General features: G+C 32.3%; 1 protein-coding gene across 1 annotated transcript; it reads left to right on the forward strand.

Annotated features, from left to right (window-relative positions):
* LOC141561105 (arylsulfatase D-like) lies at positions 1-26,492 on the forward strand. Its single transcript, XM_074300211.1, is given in 12 exon segments — positions 1-235; positions 3,184-3,288; positions 3,290-3,322; positions 6,065-6,155; positions 6,157-6,190; positions 8,604-8,726; positions 12,190-12,613; positions 12,854-12,990; positions 16,644-16,778; positions 17,459-17,621; positions 18,756-18,877; positions 23,679-26,492. Coding segments are annotated over 12 exon segments (1,815 nt in total). The 5' UTR covers positions 1-158; the 3' UTR covers positions 24,050-26,492.
* The last annotated feature ends 68 nt before the right edge of the window (positions 26,493-26,560 follow it).

The raw sequence follows: 26,560 nt of genomic DNA on the forward strand, positions 1-26,560 counted from the left end.
TTCAAAGGGCTATTACGCCAGACTGGTACAGGTTTACAATTCCCTTTCCCTAGGTTTTATCTCATTGCCACAGGTTAAGCTCTTCCTGCTTCTCACTTCTGGCTTGGCGCCTTTGGACCCTGCTGTTTTTTTCCTGTGCTCTTTCGCTTGTTTTGCGAATGGGGGTCGGCGGGTGGACCCAGATCACAGAAAGACGCGGGAGGTACAGACTGAATGACGCCCTTATTCCTTGCAGGTGTGTAAATTACTGTGCTGGTGTTCGGGGAATTCTAAACCACCCACCCTGTGTTTTTCACCCTGAAGCCACTTGTTTTGTGTGGTTGTATATGTAGACATTTTAAAGTCGGGCTTTTTTTTTTTTTTCTTTTAAACAAAACACAAAGAAACTACCTCCAAGTCTAGTCACTTGATGCTTCTTTTTTGCAAGGCATGCTTCCTTTTGAATGTTTCTACCCTCGCTCAGTTTCTCTCCTCTTGTGACGTCTTCTGGTTCCTGATTGTGACTATTAGGGCGCCTGGAGGTAGCACCCTCTTTTCTTTTCCTCTGTTCCCCGGGGCACGCGTGAGCATCCCTGGCAATGTCCAGGTCACTCTGCCCTGCTCTGCGCAGAAATGAGATTCCGGTGTTCTGACTCGGGCAGAGATTACAAAATGTTCCAAACTCCTTGCTCCTGTTGTTTTTACTGTGACTTGCTTTTGTGAGCTTTATTTTCAAAATGGCTACTATTATGAAAAATCAGCCATTGTTTCGCAGGAAACATTTACAGTATATTTTATAAATTGAAAATATGCTTCTGCACATTGAGGGGTTGGAATTGGGGGTCGGGTGGGGAAGGGGTGCCGAGTTATCAACACGGAAAATGTAACTGGAGATAGGAAAAAAAGTGAAAGTAAAATAAAAGATAAGGAATGTGGAAAAACTGAAACTGTCAAGTCCCCAGAGCTGACGGCTTTCTTTCACAGGTACTGATCCTGAGATCATTTTCAGTTTGGTTTTCAATATCTTAAGCTTGGGAAAATACAAATAGGCCCGAACACGTTATACACATGTTTGACATTGCCCTCCTAAGCTGTCTTTTGGTTCCCCTTCATCAGCGATAAATCTATTTCCTTTTTGTTTTAATAAATTTACTTTCTGAACTCTTTACTGGTTTGGCTGCAGTGCAAACAAACTTATTGCTCTCTAAACTTTGATGATGGTGTAGGGACATCTGCTGGCTTATTTGCAGAAAAATGCATTATTAAAAAAAAATAAATAAGCTTTTTGCCTTTTAAATTTAAGCATCATCTCATATAGCTGATCCCTGGAGAAAGCCAACCTTATAACTTCATTGTTTTCTGTAACTCCTTCTAGGCTTTTTTTTTTTTTTTTTTTTTTTTTATGCTTTATACTTCAGCAAAATAATAGTGGGATGAAAAGTGTGGCATTTAGAATCATGCAGAGTTTATTAATCATAACAGAATTAATACCATTTTACCAGTGAAGAAACTAAGATTTTTAAAAGGTTAAATGTCACATTCATGATCAAAAAGCTAGAAAATATCAGAAACAAGATCAAAGTCCAGGTTTCTCAAATGCAATACTTAACTTTTGTCCTTATGTCAGAATGCCTTTGTTATATTGCCAAAGCAAAGATTGAGGATATTGAGAACTATAAATAAAAATCTACAACTTCTCCTTTAAGGGTATGACTAAATCATCTTAGTGAAATAATCTAGCATTTAGAATCAGAATTGTCAAAAAGGAGTAAGGGAAATGCCTTACTGCATTATTCATATTGTTGTCTATACTGATCAACTTAGCATATTCTTTTCTTAAATCTCCATATTTGTTTTAATTCTCCTGCTCATGTAGGAGAGGAACAAAAGTTGTTACAGGTAGCACCACCAAATGAGTTCTAGGGGAAAGGTGCTTCCACAACATAATACCAGCCTCCCCAGCTGGTGCAATCCATATTCATTCATCCCCCACCTCCATCCCCATTCATCCCCAACTTCTATTACACAAATAACATAGAAGAAAGCATAGCATTGATTTATTTTTATCTAGCAGTTTGAAATCCAAGAACAAAAAGGAATGGATAGAAATCAAAAAAGGGAAGGGGCTTGTGAAGTGCTAACAATGTACTTAATTAGAATTATAGCACTAATGCTTTAATACTTCTGACTGAAAGAGCAAGAAAAAAGCAAGGTTTGGGTTGTGTTTATTCCTTCCCCCACCCTCTTCAGACAGCTGAGAAAAGATGGTTAACACAGCAACTTCATATATAGCTGAAAGTAAAAGGTAAAAAGAAAATGTCTTTAAAGAGGTGAGAAGTGACTCACCAAACCAGATCTATTCAGTACTGTAGCATCTTATTGCTTTGATCCTAACCATCACAGTTACCACACCTGCTAAACTGCTTTCAACAGCAAGAATCCTCAAGTCTCTTTGAATTAAAGATTAGTTTCCAAAATGGAGAATCTTCCTTATTTATTTGTCTGGTCTCTTTTTTCCAACAGTCTCTGTCACAGTGTCAGATATCTTCACACAGTTCATAACTAAATTATTAATGTTAAATTATACAGAGAAGTTACACGTAGAAGTGCATTATGTGAGTTGAAATTCAGTGTGTTTGAACAGAATCTCTGAGATTGTGATCATTAAGATTAAATCACATCACTAAGATGTTCCACCAAAGAATGGAAACACAAGACTCAAAGCCAAAGTCACTTTCAAAAAGAGCCAGTTTTATGGAAGCAGCTGATGTCAGACTAAGATCTAACAGCTGGAAAGATAGAAATGTTCCAATCAGTACATTATATGGAGACTAATGCTAAGACTACTGGTGCAACTAGACATCTTCCCTGCTTTCATTCTGCTGATTAAAATTCCTGAGAAAGAAAGAATATATGGCAATTGTGATATGCCATTATCTTCCATATTTTCTTAAAAATCAGATGTTGAGAATGGCTTTAAAGGCATCTTATAGAAAATGCCTATTATTTCAGAGGGATTCTAAACCTTTACTATACTTTTGCTAATCATGAAGGGTGACATCAATCATCCGTGTGATTCAGGTTTATCTACTACACAATAAAGTAGAACAGACATTTGAATATCTATCTAAAATATATAGGGCCTTATATTAGTTTGTCATGAGTCATTTGTCTTTTTTATTATGTGTTATTTTTCATTTTTAGAACCTACTTCTCCATCCTACTTGTCACATATCTACTTCTAGGAATTTGTGCAGCAAATGATTCAAAACCAAACATTGTCTTGATAATGGCAGATGACCTTGCATTGGGATGTGGGATGTTATGGTAATGACACATTAAGGTAAGAGCTACACTTAATGACCATGTCAGTTTTATTTACTGAAAAGAAAACTTGCTGGACAAGAATTAAAAATGCTGACATTTATTTCAAGAAAAAGAAGAAACCAAGCCTTTATAAGCATGGAATCATGCTTTGTGAAATTTATATTTCACATCTCTTAGTGTTAAGAAGAATTTAGAAATTACCATAGGATTTTATTTTGTTGAGAAATCAGTGTACTGAATGCATACATGTTCAACTTCATCTTGTTTCTGCATAAATCTTCATGTAACATAATTCAGATACTCTCAGTGGCTAAACTGTCTCTTGAAACAAAGGTTTCACTTTTAGCAACTATAACAATTCTAAAAATCAGAGTACTAGCAAGTATTTCTAAATATATTAAAACTTCCTGTTAAATATAGTCAATTGTCAATTATTTGTGATGACTGAGAGTTTGTAATGGTGTGAGCAATTCAAAGTGGGTAATCCCAAATCATTTATATTTGGCATTGGAATGAATTTTCTTATGCATAGAAACTGTTTAAGGAGCACGTAGCCTTCCTCATTCTTTTGGTCCACTTAATAAAATTATTTGACACTACAAGAATACATAACAGCTGATGGCAACAGAGAAATATTCCAGCAATATAAAATGATGGAATTTTAGAGCTTCAGGGGGCCTTAAGAATTATGTAATATAATCCAATCCCATTAGATAAGAAAACTTGACACCTGGAAGAAGTTACTTGTTTAGCATATAAATTTATTGAGAAAAAGACAACTTCATTTTTGTCTTTGTTTATACAGTTCTACCACCTTCCCTAGTGTTTAGCAGACATTTTATATTTTTTTCCTGAATTTAATTAAATTAATATAGTTTGTCCAAGGTATCAGAACTAACCAATTAGTGACTCCTCACCATACTTTCATGTCTTTTTACTGCCTTTTTCACTTGTATAGTGAAAAGAACTTGGACTAGAAGTTGGATGTCTTGATTCCAATCCTTATTTTGAGGATAATTGTATGTGCATATGAATTGTCTTGACCTGTTTTGTTTATGTTTGTTTATTTGTTTTTTCTACATATGTAAAATCAGGGAAGTGGGGCAAAAATCCAAGATTCCTTCCAGCACTGAAATTCTATGATTCCATCAGTCTAAAGTCATAAGGATGATAGCATTTAAAACTGAGAGGAACCTCTAAGGTCATTTTGCCCAAACACCTCTTGTGTATAAAGTAACTAATAATTATAATACCAAAAACTGACATTTACATAATACTTTAAGGATTATGAAGTACTTTTCTAAATTCTCTTCTTTCAGACAACAATCACCTATGAAGTCAATTACTATAGGTGTTAGTTTTATAATTATTCCCATTTTACAGATAGGCAAATTGTAATTTGTAATTAGGCAGCTAGGTGGCTCAGTGTATAGAATTCTGAACTTGGTGTGAGGAAGACATGACTCTAATACTACCTAGCTGTGTAATTCTGAGCAAGTCACTTAACTGCTTTTTGCCACAATCCACTGGAGAAGAAAATGGCAAACTTTTTTTAGTATAATTGCCAAGAAAACTGTAGATGATGTCAGAAACTGTTGTGTCCCTGGATATCTTAGAATCAGCCGGAGTTAGGATAAGCAAAAGTCTTTATTCTTGGTCTTTTGGGGTTGTCATCAGGGGATTAGATATAGGAATCTACACACCTCCTTTTTCTCTCTCCACCCTCTGATCTCTCTCCTCCTTCTCTGTCCACACCCACAGATGGAGCCAGCAAAGTAGTTGAATAGAGTCATCCTCCAAGCATATGTTAGTAGAGTATTGTCCAATTGGTAATTAGCCTTAAGTGCTAGGTTGTCCAAGTACATCTGCTCAGAGTTTCAGCCTTTTACAAGAAACAAACAAAACAATAACAAACTATAATTTAATCCAGTTTTAGTGACTTGCCTTGATCCCAGTGTCAGTAATGTAATTTGAACATAGGTCTCTTTGGATTCTAAGTTCAGCATCTATTCCACTTTACTGTATTCCCTCTCAATCCAGGACCAGGAAAGTTATGACTTCACTGAAATCACATAGATAGTAAAATACAGAGGCTAGGATGGGAACTTTTCTATTCACTCAAAATCCAGTGTTCTTTTTTCCATGGGTACTTGGTGAGCTAAAAGAATGATGCAGCTTCCAGAATGAGTAAATTAGAGACTGAGAAAATCTAATTTTAAAATGCCTATTGCCATTAAGAAAAAAAAATCCTTCATTTTTTTGATCCATTTACAAATGTGATTGTTTGAATAAAATATGAGATAATGCAGGAAGGAGGGGGCTATCATTAGCCCCTTACTTAGAAAGGAGTGGGAAGAATAGTATAGAGTTGAAAAAAAAGAAAAAGTAAGGAAAGAAAAGATCATCAATGAAATATTTTAAAAGGAGAAAAGTGGGATCAGAGAATATATAGTACACAATGTTCACATTATATATGTGTTTTATATGTATTATATATGTATGTATGATTGTATTATATATACATATATATACTTTAAAATATTATGGTATAAATTGAAAATTCTTCTTTGTTCTTTGTATATAGAAATGTTCATATTTGTTGAAGTTGACCATATTTTTTAAAATGGAAAAATAAAAGAATAATATAGTTTCTCAGCAAAATCACTTAAGCCAATCAATGTTCATTTCCTTTAAAATTTATTCAATATTACAAATACTTTAGCATCAACATGCATTGACATCAGAATGTTTTTCTTAGGACCCCAAATATTGATCGTCTTGCAAAGGAAGGAATAAAACTTCTGCAACATTTAGCTGCTGCTCCTCTGTGTACTCCCAGCAGAGCTGCTTTTCCTGACTGGCAGACATGCCTTCAGATCAGTCAGTACTTGCTGGTAATTAATAATTGAGTAAATTCTGGATTTTCATATCTTTTGGATCTATCTTTATCAATAAAGAAATGCACTGGGACTTTCTTAAAGGGGAAATATATGCAGGATAAAAATAATATGAATGCATGTTTTCTACTCACTGAGTCTGAGGATATTATTTTACATGCATTTTTAAATTAGTAGTAACAAAAATTTATGTTTAAGATGTTTTTAGAGAACCAAACATCTGTCTATAGAGCTGGTAATAGTTAATTTCATTTTGGCCATTACAATATGGGCATGACCTTGGTTATCAGAGGCTGTACAAAAGATTTTAAGCTCTGATGGGTTTTACTGAACTAGAAAGTACTGAAATACAGTGTTCTGAAGGATGTTATATCTAGATTAACAAAAACTACAGCTAAAATTGGAAAGGTTCATTACTATTTAGCTGAATTATAATAAATATTTTGGTCCTACTAGCTCTTTAAGATAATGATATACAAAAATAGTAATCTTTTGATCCCAAAAGGGTTGTGGACTGCCATTATATTTATATAATTAACTAATCAAATAGTGAGGAGGATGAGCTGTATCACACACACACACACACACACACACACACACACACACACACACACACATATACACACATACACACACATACATACACATACACACACATATACACAGAGTGATAGTCAATTATGAGGCTATCTTTGAATATAACTCAATCTTTTTTTCACTCCTATCTATCCCTCTATCTGAGCTAATCTTAGGCCTCTTAGGAAAGCTGTAATCCTACTTTTAGCCACAGCAATATCTGTGAATGTGCTATCAGGAAAATTCTATGTCCTTCCCCAGAATACCTATGTCATCCAGAGCAGAGGAGTTATATTCACTGTCTATAAATGACAGCAAAACTTTCAAGTGAAAGCCTGAACCAAATTAAAATATGATTTCTATTTGAATGTGGCACTGTCCTAGATCATGTAATGGGTTTGGCAAATGTCCCTCTGAATGTAGGCTCTGTATTATAGGCAGTAAACTAAGAAATAAATCCCCTTTCTTGTACGTGAAACAGAAGGAAATCTCTTCATGATGTTTAGGCATAGATGGATCTCATTAAATTGTTCCCCCCCTTAAAAAAAAAAAAGGGTTCCTGCATTCTTCTAGTTTACAATTTCAATGTCATCTTGACTTTTCATTTTTATTTATCATTTTTATTATTTCTAGTCAACTGCTAAATCTTGCCATTTTTTATTCCAAAATAATAATAAATAATATTTATATAGGACTTACTATCTGCCAGGCATTATGCTAAGCATTTTATCATTATCTCATTTAATGCTCATCACAACTCTGAGAAATAGTTATTATTCCTGTTTTACAGATGAAGAAATTGAGGCAAACAAACGTTAAGTCCCTTACCTGGGGTTACATAGCTAGTATATATGCAAAGTCATGTGATCTCAGGTTTTCTTGATTTATTTATGATGTCATCTAACTGCCTGAATCTATCCCTTTTTTCTCTAATCACATGTCCACCACCATAATTCATATTCTGATAATCTTTATCTAGGCTATTGAAAAAATCTTCTAATTAGCCCCTTTCACTTGATTTCCCTCTTAACTCTCCAGTCTCTACATATGTGCTGAAAAAATTTTTTTCTCCAAAAACTTATGTCTGACCATGCCATTTCCCTACTCAATAAACTCTAATGATTGTCAATTTTTGCAAGTGTTAATTCATTTTTACCTTCCATTTATTAATCCTTTAATATTTTCTTTAAGTTTTATAATAAATGTGCACATGAGAGTTGGTATGGTACAGTGAAGAGATAAAATAGCCTCGAATCCAGAAAGGCAGGCTTGGATTTAGATGTCACCACTGATATTTACTGGATTTGGGTCCCTGAGGAAGTACCAATTCTAGATGCTCTTAGATGACTTTCTAAAACTATAGTTTGCAGGAAATTTGCTGACCTGAGGCAAGAAATGAATATTTCTTAACCAATTGAATCATGAGCCCACTTGCCATCCCTTCATTTTATGTTTAAGGTATAGGATAAATTTTTAATAACAGGGAGGGAATTTTTTTTTTAAATTGAGACCATTGCTCCAAGAGCATCAAATAAATTGTAGGGTTGCTACAATTTGGAAGAGAGAGAGAGAAAGTAAATATGCAGCCTGCAGATGCTTTTATATTGGATTTAATGGCCTTCATTTTGATTAGAGTTTGATACCACAGGTCCAAAGTAAAGTTAAGAAAAGCATAAACTACTTTTCAATTTTGCAAATTACAATATCACTGCAATTTCTAATACTGGGGTTTTTAGAATACCCTTACTTTATTTTTTTATTCAGAATTTAAAATAACTAAGGGGAAAAAAAGAGGAAAATCATTCTCTCTTTAATATATAATAGGAATGGATGCCACTAATGGATATCGTGCACTTCAGTGGAATGCAGGTTCAGGAGGACTTCCTGCAAATGAAACAACTTTCGCAAAAATACTACAGCAGCAAGGATATGCAACAGGTCTTATAGGTACATATAAGAATGTTTTATCCAAATCACATTAGCACTAAATTGCTTTTGATTATTAGAGAACTTCATTTATTTCTAAAAACAAACAAAAAAATAATTACTATCCACTATAAAATCAAAGGTGGTTCTGAGCTCTGTTAGATAATTCATAACTATGTTATATTTTCAAGAGAATCAGTCTTTTCAATCTAAATTACTATGGCAATGATTACTTTCTTTGTTCTATAAATGATTATTTAATTTTTTTCATTGGTCAAGTTCTAATATAGTTTAAACTTACAAATTTAAAGAATTTTTCAGAAGTTACACTTTTACCCAAACTTTGACCCTTCTAAATTCAGAAATTACAAGGTTGTGATTGTCTTATCCTGTTGAACATGTTTCAATTTACTAAAATAAATATTTATTTCATGGCAGTTTACCGTATCTTATTTTTTTAAAGGTATTGTCAGAAAATATGAAATTCTTTTTCCTGTAAAATTAAAGCTCATGCCTTATCAACCACAGAAGTATTTCTGAGTTCCCCATTATTTTCAATTTGAGATTCTAAGACTAAGTAAGGTTTCACTATTTATTTATTGTTCCTACCATTTTAAAAATCATCATTCACTTTTTATATTCTTATCTCCAGGTAATGAACCGTTCTTTTATTTGTAAGTCTATAAAGGGAGAGAAATTAAAAGATTAGACCATCAAGCAACATTGACTGATTCTTTACTTAACCACAATTATTAAAATATATTTTTATTTTTAAATTTTCTAGATTTCTTCCTTTATTCTTTCTCCTCCCCCATCCCTTGTAAGGGAGAATTTTTTTCTAAAGAAAGAAAAAAAAAGCCTAGCAGCAAGAGATAGAAAGAAAAATTCCACTTAAAATAACTGTAAACAAAATAAAATATATAGGTGTCTACCTGTCAAAACCAACCCAGGAACTATATGAACACAATTATAAAACACTGTTCACACAAATAAAGCCAATTCTAAATAATTGGTCATATCTAAAAAAAATGCTTGTAGATAAGCCAAGCTAATATAATAAAAATAATAATTCTACCTAAATTAGTTTGCTTATTCATTGTCATACCAATCTAACTGTCAAAAAATATTTTATAGCATTGGAAAAAATAGCAAAATTCAACTGGAAAAAGAAAAGATCAAGACTATCAAGGGAATTAATGAAAAAATGCAAAGGGTGGTAGCCTAGCAGTACCAGACTAAAAGCAGCAGTCACCAAAACCTTCTGATACTGGCTAAGAAATTGAGTGGTAGATCAGTAGATTAGGTACACAAGACACAATAATCAATGACTATAGTAATCTACTGCTTGATAAAATCAAAGACTTCCGTTTTAGGAATAAGAACTCATTATTTAACAAAAATTGCTGGGAATACTAAAAAGCAGTATGTCAGAAACTTGGCATAGATCACCCTCTCCCACCCCATACCAAAATAAGTCAAAATGGACACATGATTTAGGTGTAAAAGGTGATACTATAAGCAAATTAGGAGAACAAGGGATAGTATTCATATCAGATTGTTGGGAAGGGGAAGAATTTATGACAAAGCAAGAAGGACAAAACACATTTTTTAAAAAGTAGAGAACCTTATGAAATGCAAAATATAATATATAATTTATATTTAATATAATTGTGATTATATTAAATTGAAGAGTTTTTGCACATACAAAACTAATGTAGCCAAGATTAGAAAGGAAGCATAAAACTGGAAAGAATATTTACAACCAGTGTTTCTGACAAAGGTCTCATTTCTAAAATGTATGAAGAACTGTGTCAAATTTATAAGAATACAACTTATTCCCCAATTGATAAATGGTCAAATGATATGAACAGATTATTTTCAGATGAGGAAATTAAAGCCATTTATAGTCATACGAAAAAATACCCTAAATCACTAATGATTAGAGAAAGCAAATTAAAACAACTGAGATACCCAATATCTAAATGACAGGAAAAGATGATGGTAAATATTGGAGGGGATATGGGAAAACTGAGAAACTAATATCTCATTAGAAGAGTTGTGAACTGATCCAACCATTCTGGAGAGCATTTAGAAACAATGCCCAAATAGTTATAAAACAGCAGTGTCACTACTGGGTCTATATCCCACAGAAATCATAAAAAGGGGAAAAGGACCCCATGTGCAAAAATGTTTGTAACACCTCTTTTTGTGGTGGCAAAGAATTGGAAAATGAGTGAATTCCATTAATTGGGGAATGACATAGGAAGGTAATGGAGCACTATTACTCTATAAAAAATTATTTATGGGTTGATTTTAGAAAAAAGATTGGAAAGATTTATGTGAACTGATCTGAGTAAAGCAAGCAGAACCAGGAATACATTATAAACAGCTAAAATAAGATTTTGGGATGATCTACTATGATAAATTTGGTTCTCAGCAATTCAGTGATCTAAGGCAATTCCAATAGACTTTGATTAGAAAAAAGAGAGAACTATGAACGCTGAATGTGGATCAACATATACTATTTTCACCTTTTTTTCTATTTGTTTTTTTTTCTTGTGTTTTATTCCCTTTGTTCTGATTTTTTTTCTCCCAACATGACCAATTGGAAATATGTAAAAAAGTGTGAATGTACATGTATAACCTAAATAAATAAATAAAAGTAAAGATTTGGCAAAAAAACTCAAAAATCAAAAAAAGAAACAGGAAATCAAATACTTCAACAAAACTAATGTGTATTTGTATATATGTATTATATATATGCATATATATGTAATATATATATATATATATATATATATATATATATATATATATATATTAACTGACACTATATCTTCTGTATACTATTTCTACTGCCTTATATCCCTGTCTCTCTAAATATGTGAGGGAAAAGATGTCTTCTCATATTTCTTTGAGGCCAAGCATTATATTCTTTATAATCTTGCAACATCTATTTTTGATTATTTTGTTTAATTATAATTTTTAACTAGCTGAGAAATTTTGTTCTTCAATTATCCTTATTCTTCCTAACTATACATTTTGACCATTTTTATCAAAACATTTCCTACCTTTTTGGTTGCAGAGTACTCAAAAGAAAGTTCAGAAAGAAACTAAAGAGACTGGTTAGATATAGAGGAGAAAAAAGTTTAAGGAAAAGAGCAAATTATTACTTGAATATGTAAACATATTCAAAAAGAAATTTTTGTTACTGCTTTTATTGAATAAATTTTAAAATTTCAATTGTGTTTCCTTAGGATATTATGGTCCCATGATCCTTAATCTCTTCATATCAAATATCATTGACATATTTAAGCTTGATAAAACTCTACTAATAATTATGCATACTATAAAATTTTTATATTGTATTTTCATCTTTAAAATAAACTATGGAATTTTGATCCCAGAGATACTTTGAAAGACTGTTTAGCACTATAAAACATAATTTTAAGATAATTTAATTTTTTTTTCCTTTTGTTTCCAGGAAAATGGCATCAAGGAGTAAACTGTCAATTTCGAAGTGATCATTGCCACCATCCATTAAGCCATGGATTTGATTATTTTTATGGAATGCCTTTCACACTTATAAATGATTGTCAAATAAACAAACCTCCAGAAGTAGATGCTGCTTTTAGAGCTAAACTTTGGGTTTACACCCAGGTAATAGTCCTTGGGATGCTAACACTTACCATTGGTAAACTTTCTGGCTTAGTCTCAGTACCCTGGAAAATACTGATGTGTTTGATTATTCTTAGTTTTCTGTTTTTCATTTCCTGGTACTCCAGTTTTGGATTTATAAGATACTGGAACTGTATCTTGATGAGAAACTATGAAATTACTGAACAACCAATGATTTTAGAGAGAACAGCAACTCTCATGCTAAAGGAAGCAATTTCATTTATTGCCAGGTAATCTAACTTTTATTTTCTTAAAGTATGTTCAAGAATTTCTTGGATTCTTGAATATCATACATTAGTCTTGTGAAGTTTTTTTTTAAAGGCTATATGATAAGTTCATCAGAGAAATCCATAACAAAATTATCAATGCAGGTGGAAACCAATGCAACTTTTTCAATTGACAGAAAGAATGTACTCTATAATAATCTCTTGTCATGCATTTCTAAAATGTATCCATATTGTTTCTTTTAGAAACAAGCATAGGCCATTCCTCCTCTTTTTTTCTTTGCTGCATGTCCATATTCCTCTTGTTACCACAAAACAATTTCTTGGGAAAAGCAAACATGGTTTATATGGAGACAATGTAGAAGAAATGGACTGGATAGTGGGTAAGTGAAAGGTATAATTATTTTTATATCCTTAAAAATATGTTTCATGGAGATACAAGTAATAATCTCTGTTCTCTTTCTTAAAACAAAGCAGAGATTATGATGTGCAATTTTTAAAATATTGATATCTTTTGTTGTCACAACTTCAGAGTAAATCATTACATTCTCTCTTACCCAGAGAGCTATCCCTAATAATAACAATAATAATAATTCTCCATAAGCGGAAAAGTCATTCAGCAAAATTAACCAACACTTTGACCAAACAATAAGGAAATTCAACATTCCACTCCAAGCTGTACAAAGGGAATAAGATGCATTTTCACATCTCTTTCCAGGAATAAACTTGGTTGTTACATTTATATAACAAAGCATTTTGTTTTTCTTTAGATTTGCAGTTTTGTAGTTTAAATATCTACATATGTATGCCAAAGTATACAATATGTCATATGTGTATATTATATATATCAGAAATACATATAAAATATAAGCAAAAATAAATAACTATATATGCTTACATATATATCTTTTTATTTATGATTATTTTTATTCTGCTTAATATAATTATTACATATATTATATAGTTATATAAATATAATATGATGCCATATTATATTTATGTGTATATAAATATAACTACCATATATAAATGTGTGTGTTTCTAGTTTTGCTTACTTTCTTTTGTTTTGGTTCATCTATGGCACACTGTACTTCTCTGAATTTTTCATTGTTTCTTATAGTACCATAATGTCTATCACACAACTGTACCATAATTTGTTTAACCATATCTTTACAGATGCTCTTAAAAGCATTTTTTCCTCTTCATTTTTATCTCTGAACCCTCCCAAGCTATCTTGGGGTTTACTAGTAGGATTTCTTTCTTAAGGATGAGGTTAAATAAAAAGCAAACTGATTCTAATTGGCCACCAATAAGTCCTAGGCCAAGCCTTGTTTGGTCTTATGTGAGTCCTGATTGACTCAGACTGATTGTAAATAGCAGTTCTTTCTGCTTTGGCCAGAAACCCTGAGGGTCTTTTCTTCCCAGATTCATTCATTCATTTGTTTATTTAGATTTTTTGTACTATGTGAAAGAATAGATTCTTTGCCTAGATTGCTACCTCACCTTAATCACTGAGAAGGTTCTGTCTCAGTTAAATTGAGACTTGTTGAAAGTTTTATCTTAAAAAGACCAAGGTCTCCCATTTCATCCAGGGCCATCTCCAATGCTCCTGATCTATTATCTTGTCACTGGAGCCAGATGGCTCTGGAGGGGGATATGAGATAATGACCTGGCACAGACTTCCCTCACTTAAATCCAGTTTGCATGTCATGGCATCACCTCCCTAATATCTTGGTCCTCTTTGGGAGTGAAGGACAAACAACAATCACCACCATAATTTGCTTAACCACTACCTAATCAATGGGTATCTACTTTGTTTCTACATCTCTGCTACTATTAAAACTATTATTACAAATATTTTGGTGAAGAACCTTGCTTAGATCTTTTTTGAGGTATAAGCTTAGTAATGGGATCTCTGGGTCAAAAGTTATAGATATTTCACTCAGTCCCTTAGCTTGATTTCAAGAATAAAAATTAATTTTATTAAAGTCAATTGATTGATTTAATAGTTAGTAGTTTATTTAATTAACAAGTTTCAAGAATAGTTTGCTTATTGTTATTTTTTTCACAAACCCCTCCAAAGCTGATTATTTCTATCTTTTTTCTTTTTATGAAATTTCCTGGATATGAAATGAAACCACAGAGTTATTTTGGATTGCATTTCTCTCATATAACATCTCAAAACATATTTTTTTCAGTTCAAAGTTATTAAAAATAAAATATATTAAGACTTTGAGGACATGTAGTATAAATGATTTAGAGTTTTTCATATAAATTTTAATAGTATGAATTCCTTATTTTAAGAATTATTGCTATCTTTCCTTTCCTTCTACCTGCTACCAGACTGGCCTGTTATATTTTGTGGTTGTTTGTGCAACTGTTTGTGATTATACCACATTGTTTGAAAATGTGTTTTGTTTTCTTCCCTGGACTCTTTGAATAACTCTTCAGCTGCTCTACTTGTAGTCACTTTGCACAAGTTCATTCCACACCAGCTTCTTAGGTATAATACTAGTATCCATTGTATAAAAATGAAATTAATTCCAAACTACTCATTGATTACTTGAACATTCAGTTTATTTATTTATCGTTTTTCACTATAACCCTTCATTGATAAAAATATGTCCAAAGATCAAGTTAATTATTGAAAACCACTAATAAAAGTGAAGTATATATGAATGATGAATATTAATCTCTTTAGCCACCGGGATGTATACCTGTACACTGTGACAAAAAAACCTTCATTGTTTTAATTGTGTGTGTATCCTGGTGATTTATTCCATATATGTGAATTATAGACCTTGATTTCACTAGTGTTTTGGAATTCTGAGTGAGAAAGTGATCTCTGCCAATTCATATCAACAACTGTTGTTCAGCTTAATAGTCTTTGAGATTTGCCTATGTATTGAAAGGGAAAAAATATCTGTCTGTGATCACCCAGCCAGTTTCTGTCAGAAGCAAGATTGAGTTTTTACATAGAGGGTAATTACTTCACTAGATTACATTTCCTTCTTTATACCAATATCTAACTATCTAGCCTAGACTAGTCAAAGCTCTCTATGATTTTCCTGACAATCAGTAACCAAGTTCTTGGACCCTCAAAGAGAGATAAATATCTCTACTATTTCCTTTAAAATAAACTCAAAAATTCTTTTATGATACAGAAAGTCATTATAAAGAGAGGCATTAAAGGTCAAATATTATGTCTTTTATGCTCACTAAAATTCCCAAACATATTACAATTTCTTGTGGTTATAATTATCAGCCAAAAGGAGTATACTAGAGAACCATCATTTTCCTAAAGGTAGGAATAAAATATCCAAGGACCAATCCTTCAGAGAGGAAAAAAGGTTTTCAGAGCAATCTTTAGTTTCATTTTTCACATGATTCTTCTTCAGCATCATTGATTCTTTTATGGCTCCCAGGGATTTACAGAAGACCTCAAAAATGTTGGTTTTATTCCATACCTTTGCTCCATTCTCACTCTTACAACCCCAATATACAATATTTTTCGAACTGTATTGCTTATTTATTGGCTTAATAGTTTTATTATTTTGACTATCTAATTTCATGTTTGCAAAGTTATGTGTCAACAATAAGATATTTAATAATTGGTAGAAGTTTTAAAGATTAATTTAATGATAATCATAATCAGGTCAGCTCACTAGGGTTAATGTGATTCATTACACCTCCTTATTACCAAAGAGTGATGGAAAATAGAGCTACGTTGTTCAGTTATTTAAGATGCTTCATGATTTCATTTGAGGTTTTCTTGGCAAAGATATCAGAATAGTTTACTATGTTCTCCTTATTATATTTCACATATGAGAAAAGAAAACTATTAAATGACTTGCCCAGGGTCACACAGCTAATAAATGTCTGAGGTCAGATTTGAATTCAGATCTTTTTGACCTGATTCCATACCCGGTGTCCTTTCCACTGTACTACCCAGCTGCCCCATATTAAGACTTACTTGTTTCTATCATGTGGTTGTCAGTTTTGCTTTTTTGCATAAATTTTTATTTTTCTATCACAGGTAAAATTCTTGATGCTATTGAAAAAGAAGGCTTGAAAAATACAACATTCATTTACTTTACTTCAGACCATGGAGGGCATTTGGAAGCTAGAGAAGGACATACTCAGCTTGGTGGATCAAATGGAATATACAAAGGTGTCAAAGAGTCATTTGTTCAAAGATCTAAAATGTAGGGGAAAAAATAGACTCAGTTTGATAATGTCTGGTAAATAGTGAAAGAGGCACTTAACCAGACAGGAGAATTTGGTGGTAGTCCTGGTTTCTCTACTAATTACTTTGTAATTTTGGATAATTTTTTGATTAGTATTTTCCTACAACAGAACTTGTTTCTGGTCTATTTCCCATGATTATTCTCATCAATTGGAATATAATAGAGAGAATTAAGACTGATTTGAAAATTGCTCTTGGTTAAACAACTTGAAAAATAAATCTGACATTCAAAGAAATAACATGGGGCTGTCCCAAAACCAAAATTTCTGTTTGTTTGTTTGCTTGTCTGTTTTGTTCTGGTTTTGGTACCATTAAAACTGATAACATAATGCTGACAATTTAAATATCTTGACAACAACACTGAAGAAAAATTTAGAGTATTAAGAATGATGACCAAATGCTTCTTCCTCATGCTATATTCAAAACAATAAAATATAGGTGATCATTGTGAAGGTGTTATTTCAGTTCAACTTATATTATAATAAACTTTCATATTAGTATGTTTGATTTAGTATTTTTTATGTTAGGAATCAATAAAGTAGCTTCAAACTTAGGTTTATATAAATGTGTTCTGGTAACTTCTTACTCTGTCATTCAAATTGTAGGAGGTAAAGGCATGGGAGGCTGGGAAGGTGGAATTCGTGTGCCAGGAATATTTCGATGGCCTGGGGCATTACCAGCAGGTCAAGAAATTGATGAGCCTACAAGTCTGATGGATATCTACCCAACTGTTGTTCATCTAGGAGGAGGTGAAATGCCTCATGACAGGTACAGAAATAAGCTTCTTGGTTTATTTTTTTCTTTTATTCCATGTATTTAACATGATTTGTAGTCATTTGATTTTAAGAATTACAAAAATATTAGAATAATAATAGTCTAGTCTGTAGCATTAAATTAAATGACATTTTTGACAGACCATTTATTTAGGAAGACACTGGTAAAGTTTATAGGTCATAACTTAGCACTATTGGAAAGGTATTTATTTATATATCTAAAGTTTCTATATCTTTGAAAATGTTCTTCTATAAAATTATTTCAAATGCAATATTTTGTCATAAATCATTGCAAATGTGTTTAGTTTTTCTTTTTTTTCCTGCACAGTATTCTTTATTCTTTAGACTTTTTTTTAACATAAAGGAATTCAGATAAAACATTAAGGCTAGTTAATGCTTGAAGAACAATGACAATTATATTTATTTCATCTTTATAAGTAATACCTAAAATAATCAAATATTGCACAGACTAGGTCTACAATAACATTTGTAAAATTAAGAAGACATCATAATAAAAGTTACAATTTGCTAAAAACAAAAAAAAAAAAACATTGCTTTTCCTGCATATAACCAGGGAACATATTTATCAAATGGACAAGCAAGATGTACATATTTATATCTATACATGTTTATGTATATGTACATACATGTGTATATGTGTGAATGTGTGTATATATATGTATATGTACAATCACACACAGTTTATAAAGTTTATAAAGAGAGCCAAAGTCAATTTAAAAATGAAGAAAAACTTTTTGAATTCTTTTTGAATTCTGCATAAACAACATAATTCAAGTAAGAATCTTTCAGGAAATGTAATTTTTTAAAAAATCCTTATTTATGAATAAACATATATACAACTTTGATTTTTACTAAATTTTTTTATCCAACTCTTTTACATTTGTCAATGCTTCATAAGGAAAAAGATGAAAGGGAATATTATAGATCGAAGGGTTATTTAAATGGACACATTCAGCTGCAGTGGGATTTTAAATAACTATATCAAACAACTGAGGTCAAATTTGACAGCTCAGGACTTTTTGAGTTTTGTCCTGAGTTGAAATAGCAGATATTGATGTAGCACTCCAGAGGAGGTATTGATTGGATTTCTTACTTTCTATCTTACCAGGGTGATTGATGGCCACAACCTGATACCTTTGTTGCAAGGAATTGTTAAGCACTCAGAACACCATTTCCTATTTCACTATTGTGGGATTCATTTACATGCAGCACGATGGCACCAAAAGGACAGTGAGTATGAAACTTTTATCACAGCAATACAAACAATTTCATTTCTTTATTATTTCATACAATATAAAATTGGAGTCTCATAAGAGGAGGTTAGAGTTTCATAAGAGGAATAGAAACTTCATCTTTATACTTTGTTAGACAAATGAATTATATCTTACAAAATATTCATTTCATTCATATTGAAAATTTTTAATTAAAGAATTCTGAGGCTAGGAGTCCTACAGGGAAGCTGATTTCATATAATCCAGCAGTTTTCAAAATATTGTCCAGAGACTACTGGGACCCATTTGTGGTATCCACAAAATCAAAATTATTTTCATAATGACAGTATGTTTTAATTTCTAATATGTTGTGTATATATACATACATATACATACATCTATGTATACATGAATATTGCATAGAATGAATTGATTTGCATTGGTAGAGGGAGTTTCCTTCTGGGAGATATTCTACCCCACTGGGTTCTCAAACATTTTGATTACAAGATCTCTTTACACTCTTAAAAATGGTTGAAGACAATGAAAACGTTTTTATTTGTGTGAGGATATATGTGTATGTGTATGTGTGTCATTAATCATTTCAATTGTGTCTAATTCCTCATGACCCCATTTGGGATTTTCTTGGCAAAGTTAATGGAATGGTACACAAGCTTATTTTATAGATGAGAAAACTGAGTCAAACAGGGGCAAGTGACTTGCTTAGGGTCACATAACTTTTAAGTTTCTGAAGCCAGGCAGTGCGCACACACTCGTGCGCATACACACACACACACACACACACACACACACACACACACACACACACTATATTAATACATTGTAATTTCCAGTATGTTAACCTATTATACCATAGCACATATCTAATGTATACATATTGGTTGATATAACATAGGGAACTGCATCATGAAGGTAAAAACGAATTAGTTATTGAGAGATTATGTAAAATGATTTTTAAGGCAATTATAATTCCTTATCTTTATTCTGGTTTAGATTAACAATGCTGTTATCCAAGGCTGAATCATTAAAGATTATTATGAGAAGTTTAACTACTCTTTAAGTGGCAGCCTGATGTAGCATACAGAAGATTGTAATATGTTAAAGAATTTGTAATCTGTTAGCATATTAGAAACTAAACATTTTTTTTTCTCTCTACACACACATACACAAAATGCATGTGTGTATAAAACCTATGTGTGTATATATGTGTATCTCAAACGAATGAAGGTCTTTGTTGTCTTCAATCATATTTAAATTTATAAAGGATTCCTGAAACTAAAATGTTTGACGATCACTAGGTGGGGCATCTCCCAAAGAGGAAATTCCCTTTACCAATCCAAACCACCTCATATTAACACAGTACTTCAAGTCATAATTCATGGAGCACTGACAGATATAGTAACTTGCCCAGAGGTAAACAGTGAATTTGTGTGGCTAGGACTTAAACCTAGGCCTCCCTGACTCTGAGGTCACTTCTCCATATACAGCATTAGGCTGCCACTCAAAGAATATTTAACCCTTCTCATAATAACCTTTAGTAATTAAGTCTCTAATAACAGTGTTGTATTGATTTGGCCTAAGCCAAGGTAAAGATGAGAGTATAATTTCCTCAGTAATCAACTTATTTGATCTCTCAATATTTAATTAGCTTTTGTCTTCATGATTCAGTTCCCTGTGTTCAGTGACCAATATGCATGTATTAATAAAGCACCTACTATGTGCTAAAAACTATTAACATCACTTACATTCAATTCCTACTATCCAAACAGTTCTTCCATTTTTTTACGATATGAACTTTGAACCTAATCAGTCAACTTAATGGATAACAAAGAGAACAAATATAATCTGTATCATTTTCTTTCTACATTGTGCCTACAGAGAATATATTTGAAAATCCTTAAGAGTCTATAAAAATATAAAATGCTGCAGTTATTGGGGAACTCTGAGAAAAGTATATTTGAAGCAAAGATACTTACAACAGGGTGTTTACTCAGTGTGATTGATGAGATAATGGTTCTGTAGTTCACATATACTTAGTACTTAGTGTGATATAGTGATGTAATGGTTCTATAGTTGGCACATGCTCAGTGTGCTATAGTGATGTAATTGTACTAAGGTCTTTAAGGATGAGAGGACTTGAAATAAGCAGACTTGAGTGAGTGTGAGTGTGTGCTTGAGCTTGATCTCAAATCCAGACTCCAGACTCTATACCTGACCATCCTTGTGGTAACTCTCCTGCTAAGATCAAGGTCCATCCAGAGATCTCCAGAAAGCTAGCCTGGACATTATAAAATACAACATTGGATATGGCTTAACAAAGAACTATATGAACATTATTAGCATATCATTACTTGATATTACCACATGTTCAATGATAAAACCAATATAAAATAGCTAATTTTAAAAAGACATAGTCAGGGTAGCTAGGTGGCACAGAGAATAGAGCACCAGCCCTGAAGTCAGGAGGAGCCGAGTTCAAATCTGTCCTCAGACACTTAATACTACTTCCTAGCTGTGTGACCCTAGGCAAGTCACTTAACCCCAATTGCCTCAGCAAAAAAAAAAAAAAAAAAAAAAGATATAGTTATATGATACCTTAATTAACAAAATTCATCTAAAAATGTAATTTATTCCCAAGATTTTAACTTCATATAATCATCCCTATTTTTCTTTTAAAAAAAAGAATAGCATAAAACAAATTTACTCATTTGGACTAGACATAAGTCTAAATGCTTATTCTCTCCTGTTAATCATTCAATTCAATGGTATCTCATTTATTTGCTTTAGAATATAGTAATTAATGTAATTGAGTACATAGGTAAATTTGTAAATACTATTTCTTTAGTCATACATTGAATATATGGGGAATAAGGCTTATTTGGCAACACCTTAACATAGACTAATCAAATGGGGCTTGGCCTGGGACCTACTGGTGACTAATTAGAATCAGATTTATTTTAGTTTAAGGTGGGGTCCTTAAGAGAAAAATCTAGCCATTGAACCTCAAGATATATTTGAAGGATTCACAAATGCAAAAGAAAAAAAAAGTTTTTAAGAGCATCTGTAGGTAATGGTATGAAACCCTATGTGGAAAGAAGGAAGGAAGGAGGAAAGAAGGAAGGAAAGAAAGTAGAAAGGCAGAGAGGGAGAGAGGGAGGAAAGAAGAAAAGAGCCTTCCAGCTGACCAATGCCAAGCCAGCTTTATTCACAGAGGTTGTTATTTGTCTTTCATTTTTGAAGATCATGAAATCAGGGAGGTAATGCCATGTCATGTAAATGAATTGGATTTAAGGTGGGTGGGGAGAGAGGTGTGCAAAATCATTTGCCTCACTTTTCCTTCCAGAGCCATCTAGGTCCCAGTGGCAAGATATAGAACATGGGTGAAATGGGAGAGATTGTTTGGGTCCGGTTTGATTCAGATTGAATGTAAATAGCAATCATTTCTGCTTTGGCCAGCAACCCCAAGGGTCTTCCCCTCCCAGATTCTTCATCCAGTCATCTATTTATTTATTTATATGGGGAGTGGGGGAAAGAGAGACTAGTTGAAAAAGGAGATTATTTGCCTCAATTGCTACTTAATCATGGAATGGGTGATGCTTCAGTCAAATTGAAACCTGTTGAAGATCTTAGCTAAGGACAAAGTCTCCCATTTCATGGAGGCCATATTCAGTCCTTCTGACCTATATCTGGCCACTGGACCCAAATGACTCTAAAGGGGAAAATAAGGCCAGTGATTTTACATAGCCTACCCTCATCCAAATCCAATTCACTTGCATGTCCTCCCTGATGTCAACAACAATATAGATTAACTTGTAATACTGACTATAATGGATAAAAACATTTTATATAAATTTTAAAGTTTTAAATACTTTTTGGATACAAGTTGGTTAGTTTTCTTTTTGTTTTGTTAGAGCAAAGAATTTGTATCTTAAGAAAGATTTAATTGATAAGATAAGATAGTGCTAGGATGGAGTTACAGAACAAATGTTTAATGGAAATGGAGAGATTACTTTAAAAATAAAAGATAAATAGAAAATGGGGAGGCATCTGAGAAGCCTTTTAACTAGAAAAAAAAATCAAGTTTCCAAAACACAAAAATAATATTCTATCACATAACTACTACATAATAGTTAGATCACCTAAATAGAAATTCAAGTCAACATTCAAATTTAACCTTAATAAAACTAAAAATTTATGATCCTATGAAATAGACATGGTGTTTTAAAAACTAGATAAATGAAAAGATAAGCAAAGGGGACTAGAAAAAAATGTTATCTTATTTATTTTTGGAAGTTTCATTCTTATCAATGAACGTATTAAATGAGGTATTTCAAAGTAGTTAGCATAGTACCTGGTAACATGGTAAGAACTTAATATAGACAGATATAGATTTAGATTCCTACATCTTTATATTAGGAGAAAAAGAAATATGACTCTTAGACTAAGATGCTACAGCAAAACACCATCACTAATTGTGTTGAAATCTGAAATAAGTAGCAATTTGAAGCACTTCACAATTTGGAATTAAATATACTTTTTAGAAAGGGAAGAACTAAGATAACTTTAAGTAAACAAAGAGTTCAAAATATGATGAATCAAAAGATAGAAACTTCAAAAATTATGTTCACATAGCTTATTAGGTGATTTTGATAAGCATACAGTAGCTTATCAGTAAGGTAAAAAAATTCTTTGTTAATAATGTTACTTTTTTTCCATTATAAAGACAAAATTTACTTTGTAACACAGCAGGTAACAATAGGAGATTTCTTTCTCATCTGTATAATGTTTTTCTTTCTTATTAGGTAACAAAGTCTGGAAGGTCCATTATGTAACTCCAAATTTTCACCCAAAAGGAGCTGGAGCTTGCTATGGGAGAGGAGTTTGCCCATGTTCCGGGGAACATGTGACTTACCATGACCCACCTTTGCTATTTGATCTCTCAAATGATCCCTCAGAGACCAGCCCTCTTTCACCTGATACTGAGCCCTTCTATCATACTGTGATTGAAAGACTAAGAGAGGCAATAAGGAAGCATCAGAAAACACTTCATCCTGTTTCCCAGCAATTCTCTATGAACAATATCATGTGGAAACCATGGCTTCAGCCATGTTGTGGTACATTCCCATTTTGTTCATGTGACAAGGAAGCTGACAATGAACACATTACACTCTAGATAATTAAGAATAAGTAGAGCATTGTAAGTTTCAGAAATTTTTATTTAAGGTAATTTTATTTAAAGAAATCAAGTTATTTTGGACAGGACTACAGAATGTTAGGACACAGTGATTATTGAATATATATCATGCACAAAATTTTGAAATAGGTATAATAGAAGATTGTACAGAAATGTAGTATATGATCTCTAAATTAATGGTCTCATAATGTCAATTAAAGCATTTCCCAAGTTGGGGAATACAATATGCAACTTCATCTTAGGCATAAATATTTTAATAAAGTGATCAATTTTAATTTACTCTTAAAATTGAAATGTTAGGTTGTCACACAACTGCATAATCTATATTTATACAGTAGTTTTACATGCAAAAGTGTCTATATATGTGTAATTATGTTTAAAATAGCACAGTCCTGTGGAATTCAGTTTATTCTCCATTCCAAATTTGAGGATAAATATTTCAGTGGAAAATTGCTTTTAATTGTCCTGAATTTTTCATGTCCTTTAATTTTTAAACACAAATGCTGAACTTTATGTCTACGTCACAACCAACTAATCCAAATTTTCCTTTGAACATTCCTAGAATCTTAGAGAGATTGGAAAGAATCTCAGAGATTATCTGGTTCTAGCTCCTCCTTTTGATGATGATGGTGTTGATAGCTCATGAATAGGTACTCTACAACTTATAAAATATTGACCAAAGAAAACAACTTACCTTTAGTCAAGCAATCTCGAAAGAGCAAAACAAAGACTTTAGGCCCTAAGTCTCCCAACTTCTAGGAAATGACTGTTCCACAACACACCAAGCAACCTTTCAGTTAATTCTCCTTAACTCTTTTGAAGTATCCTTATGTCTTTTTTTGAGAATATAACAAGAAAATATATATATATTATTTTCAGTAATCTTTGGAGGAAAATACCGTTAAAACTTTTAAAAATTATTTTGAAGTTAGTAATCATTGGTGAGTTAAAGGAATCAATGAACAGAAATGGCAAAAATATGTGGAATCTGCTGATTTGTGGATGATTTATAAGATTAATGTGAAATGTTTTTATAAAGCATGTTTTGTGAAAAAAAAAACAAAAACAAACACTGTAATCAATTCATGATTATTCAGATCCCTGCTGGCTTTTTTTTTTTTTTTTTTTTTTTTTTTTTACTTTAGAAGGTATTAGAATTTCTCTTGTTTATTTATTTATTTATTTGCTGAGGCAATTGGGGTTAAGTGATTTGCCCCAGGGTCACACAGCTAGGAAGTGTTAAGTGTTTAAGACCAGATTTGAACTCAAATCTTCCTGACTTCAGGGCTGGTGTTCTATCCACTGTAACACCTAGCTGTCCCATCTCTTATTTATTTAAAAAATTTTTCTAAACTGTCAGTAGGCACATGAATTGGCACAATCTTTATCCACTTATCAAATGCAAAAGTAAATATGAGTCAGCATTTATCTAAGAAAACTATACAATTAATCTCCCTAGTTGATGTAACAATATTAGCTTCCTCCTGGCATTCTTCTGTATCCTAAAATCAGTATCATGGATTGCTCTACATCAGGAACATCTGGCCTGCAAGGAATATAAGGTTGAAGTCATTTGGTCTGGCCCTGGCAAGGCAGCTGCAGATGGTGACAAGTTGAAAGGCAAATACAAGAACTTGTTTGAATTTTTAAGTTATAATTTTGTGTGGTCCACAAATAGTTATAATATCCAATGGCTTTTGGCAGAAAATAAAGATTTTCTATCCCTGCCTACATCATCATGGATGATTTTTCCTGAGTTGCTATTTAATGACTTGGATTGAAGGAAAGAATTACAAAACAAAATGCTTAACCAGGAACTTTCAGGTTCAGTCTCAAATTTACCTAGGTAAAAACATATTTACATTGCCATACTCCATATATTAAGTCATTTCTCTAAAGTGGTAGGAAGAGAGCTTTTTCTGGAAACCAGGGGAAAACTAAACAAAAATTGACATACTCCAAAATGCCATTGTTGTTGCTGTTGTCCATCCTTCATTTTCCAAGAGAACCTATGATGTCATGATATATAATAGATGATGACTTAACTTGTTCATGAATTAGATATGTGAGACTGAGTTGTGCAGATACTTTACTTTAGACAATCTCTTTACGCAGCTAGGTGGTACAATGGTTACAATCCTGGACCTGGATCAGGAAGACCCTTAACTCTAAAATGAGCTAGAGAAGAAAATAGAAATCCATTCAGTATTGTTTCCAAAAAAGCCCCAAATGCAAAGAGTCAGAAATGACTTTACAACTCTTTCAAGTTCTTATTACAAGGTGATGAATGAGGCTCCTCCGCATGAGTATATTCCATATTCACATTCTCTTTGTTACTAGCTTTGCTTCTATCTTCTGTATATTTCTTTTTAACAATGTAAATTAATCTGTCTCTCCAAATAAATTCCATTTTTAATTTTCATAGGAATTGTCTTCCAAATTTCTTTTTTTTTTTTTTTTACCATCTCCCATTCTTGAAATATCTTAGTT

The sequence above is a fragment of the Sminthopsis crassicaudata genome, chromosome 3, assembly GCF_048593235.1.
Source record: "Sminthopsis crassicaudata isolate SCR6 chromosome 3, ASM4859323v1, whole genome shotgun sequence".
In the NCBI taxonomy this organism is placed as follows: Eukaryota; Metazoa; Chordata; class Mammalia; order Dasyuromorphia; family Dasyuridae; genus Sminthopsis; species Sminthopsis crassicaudata.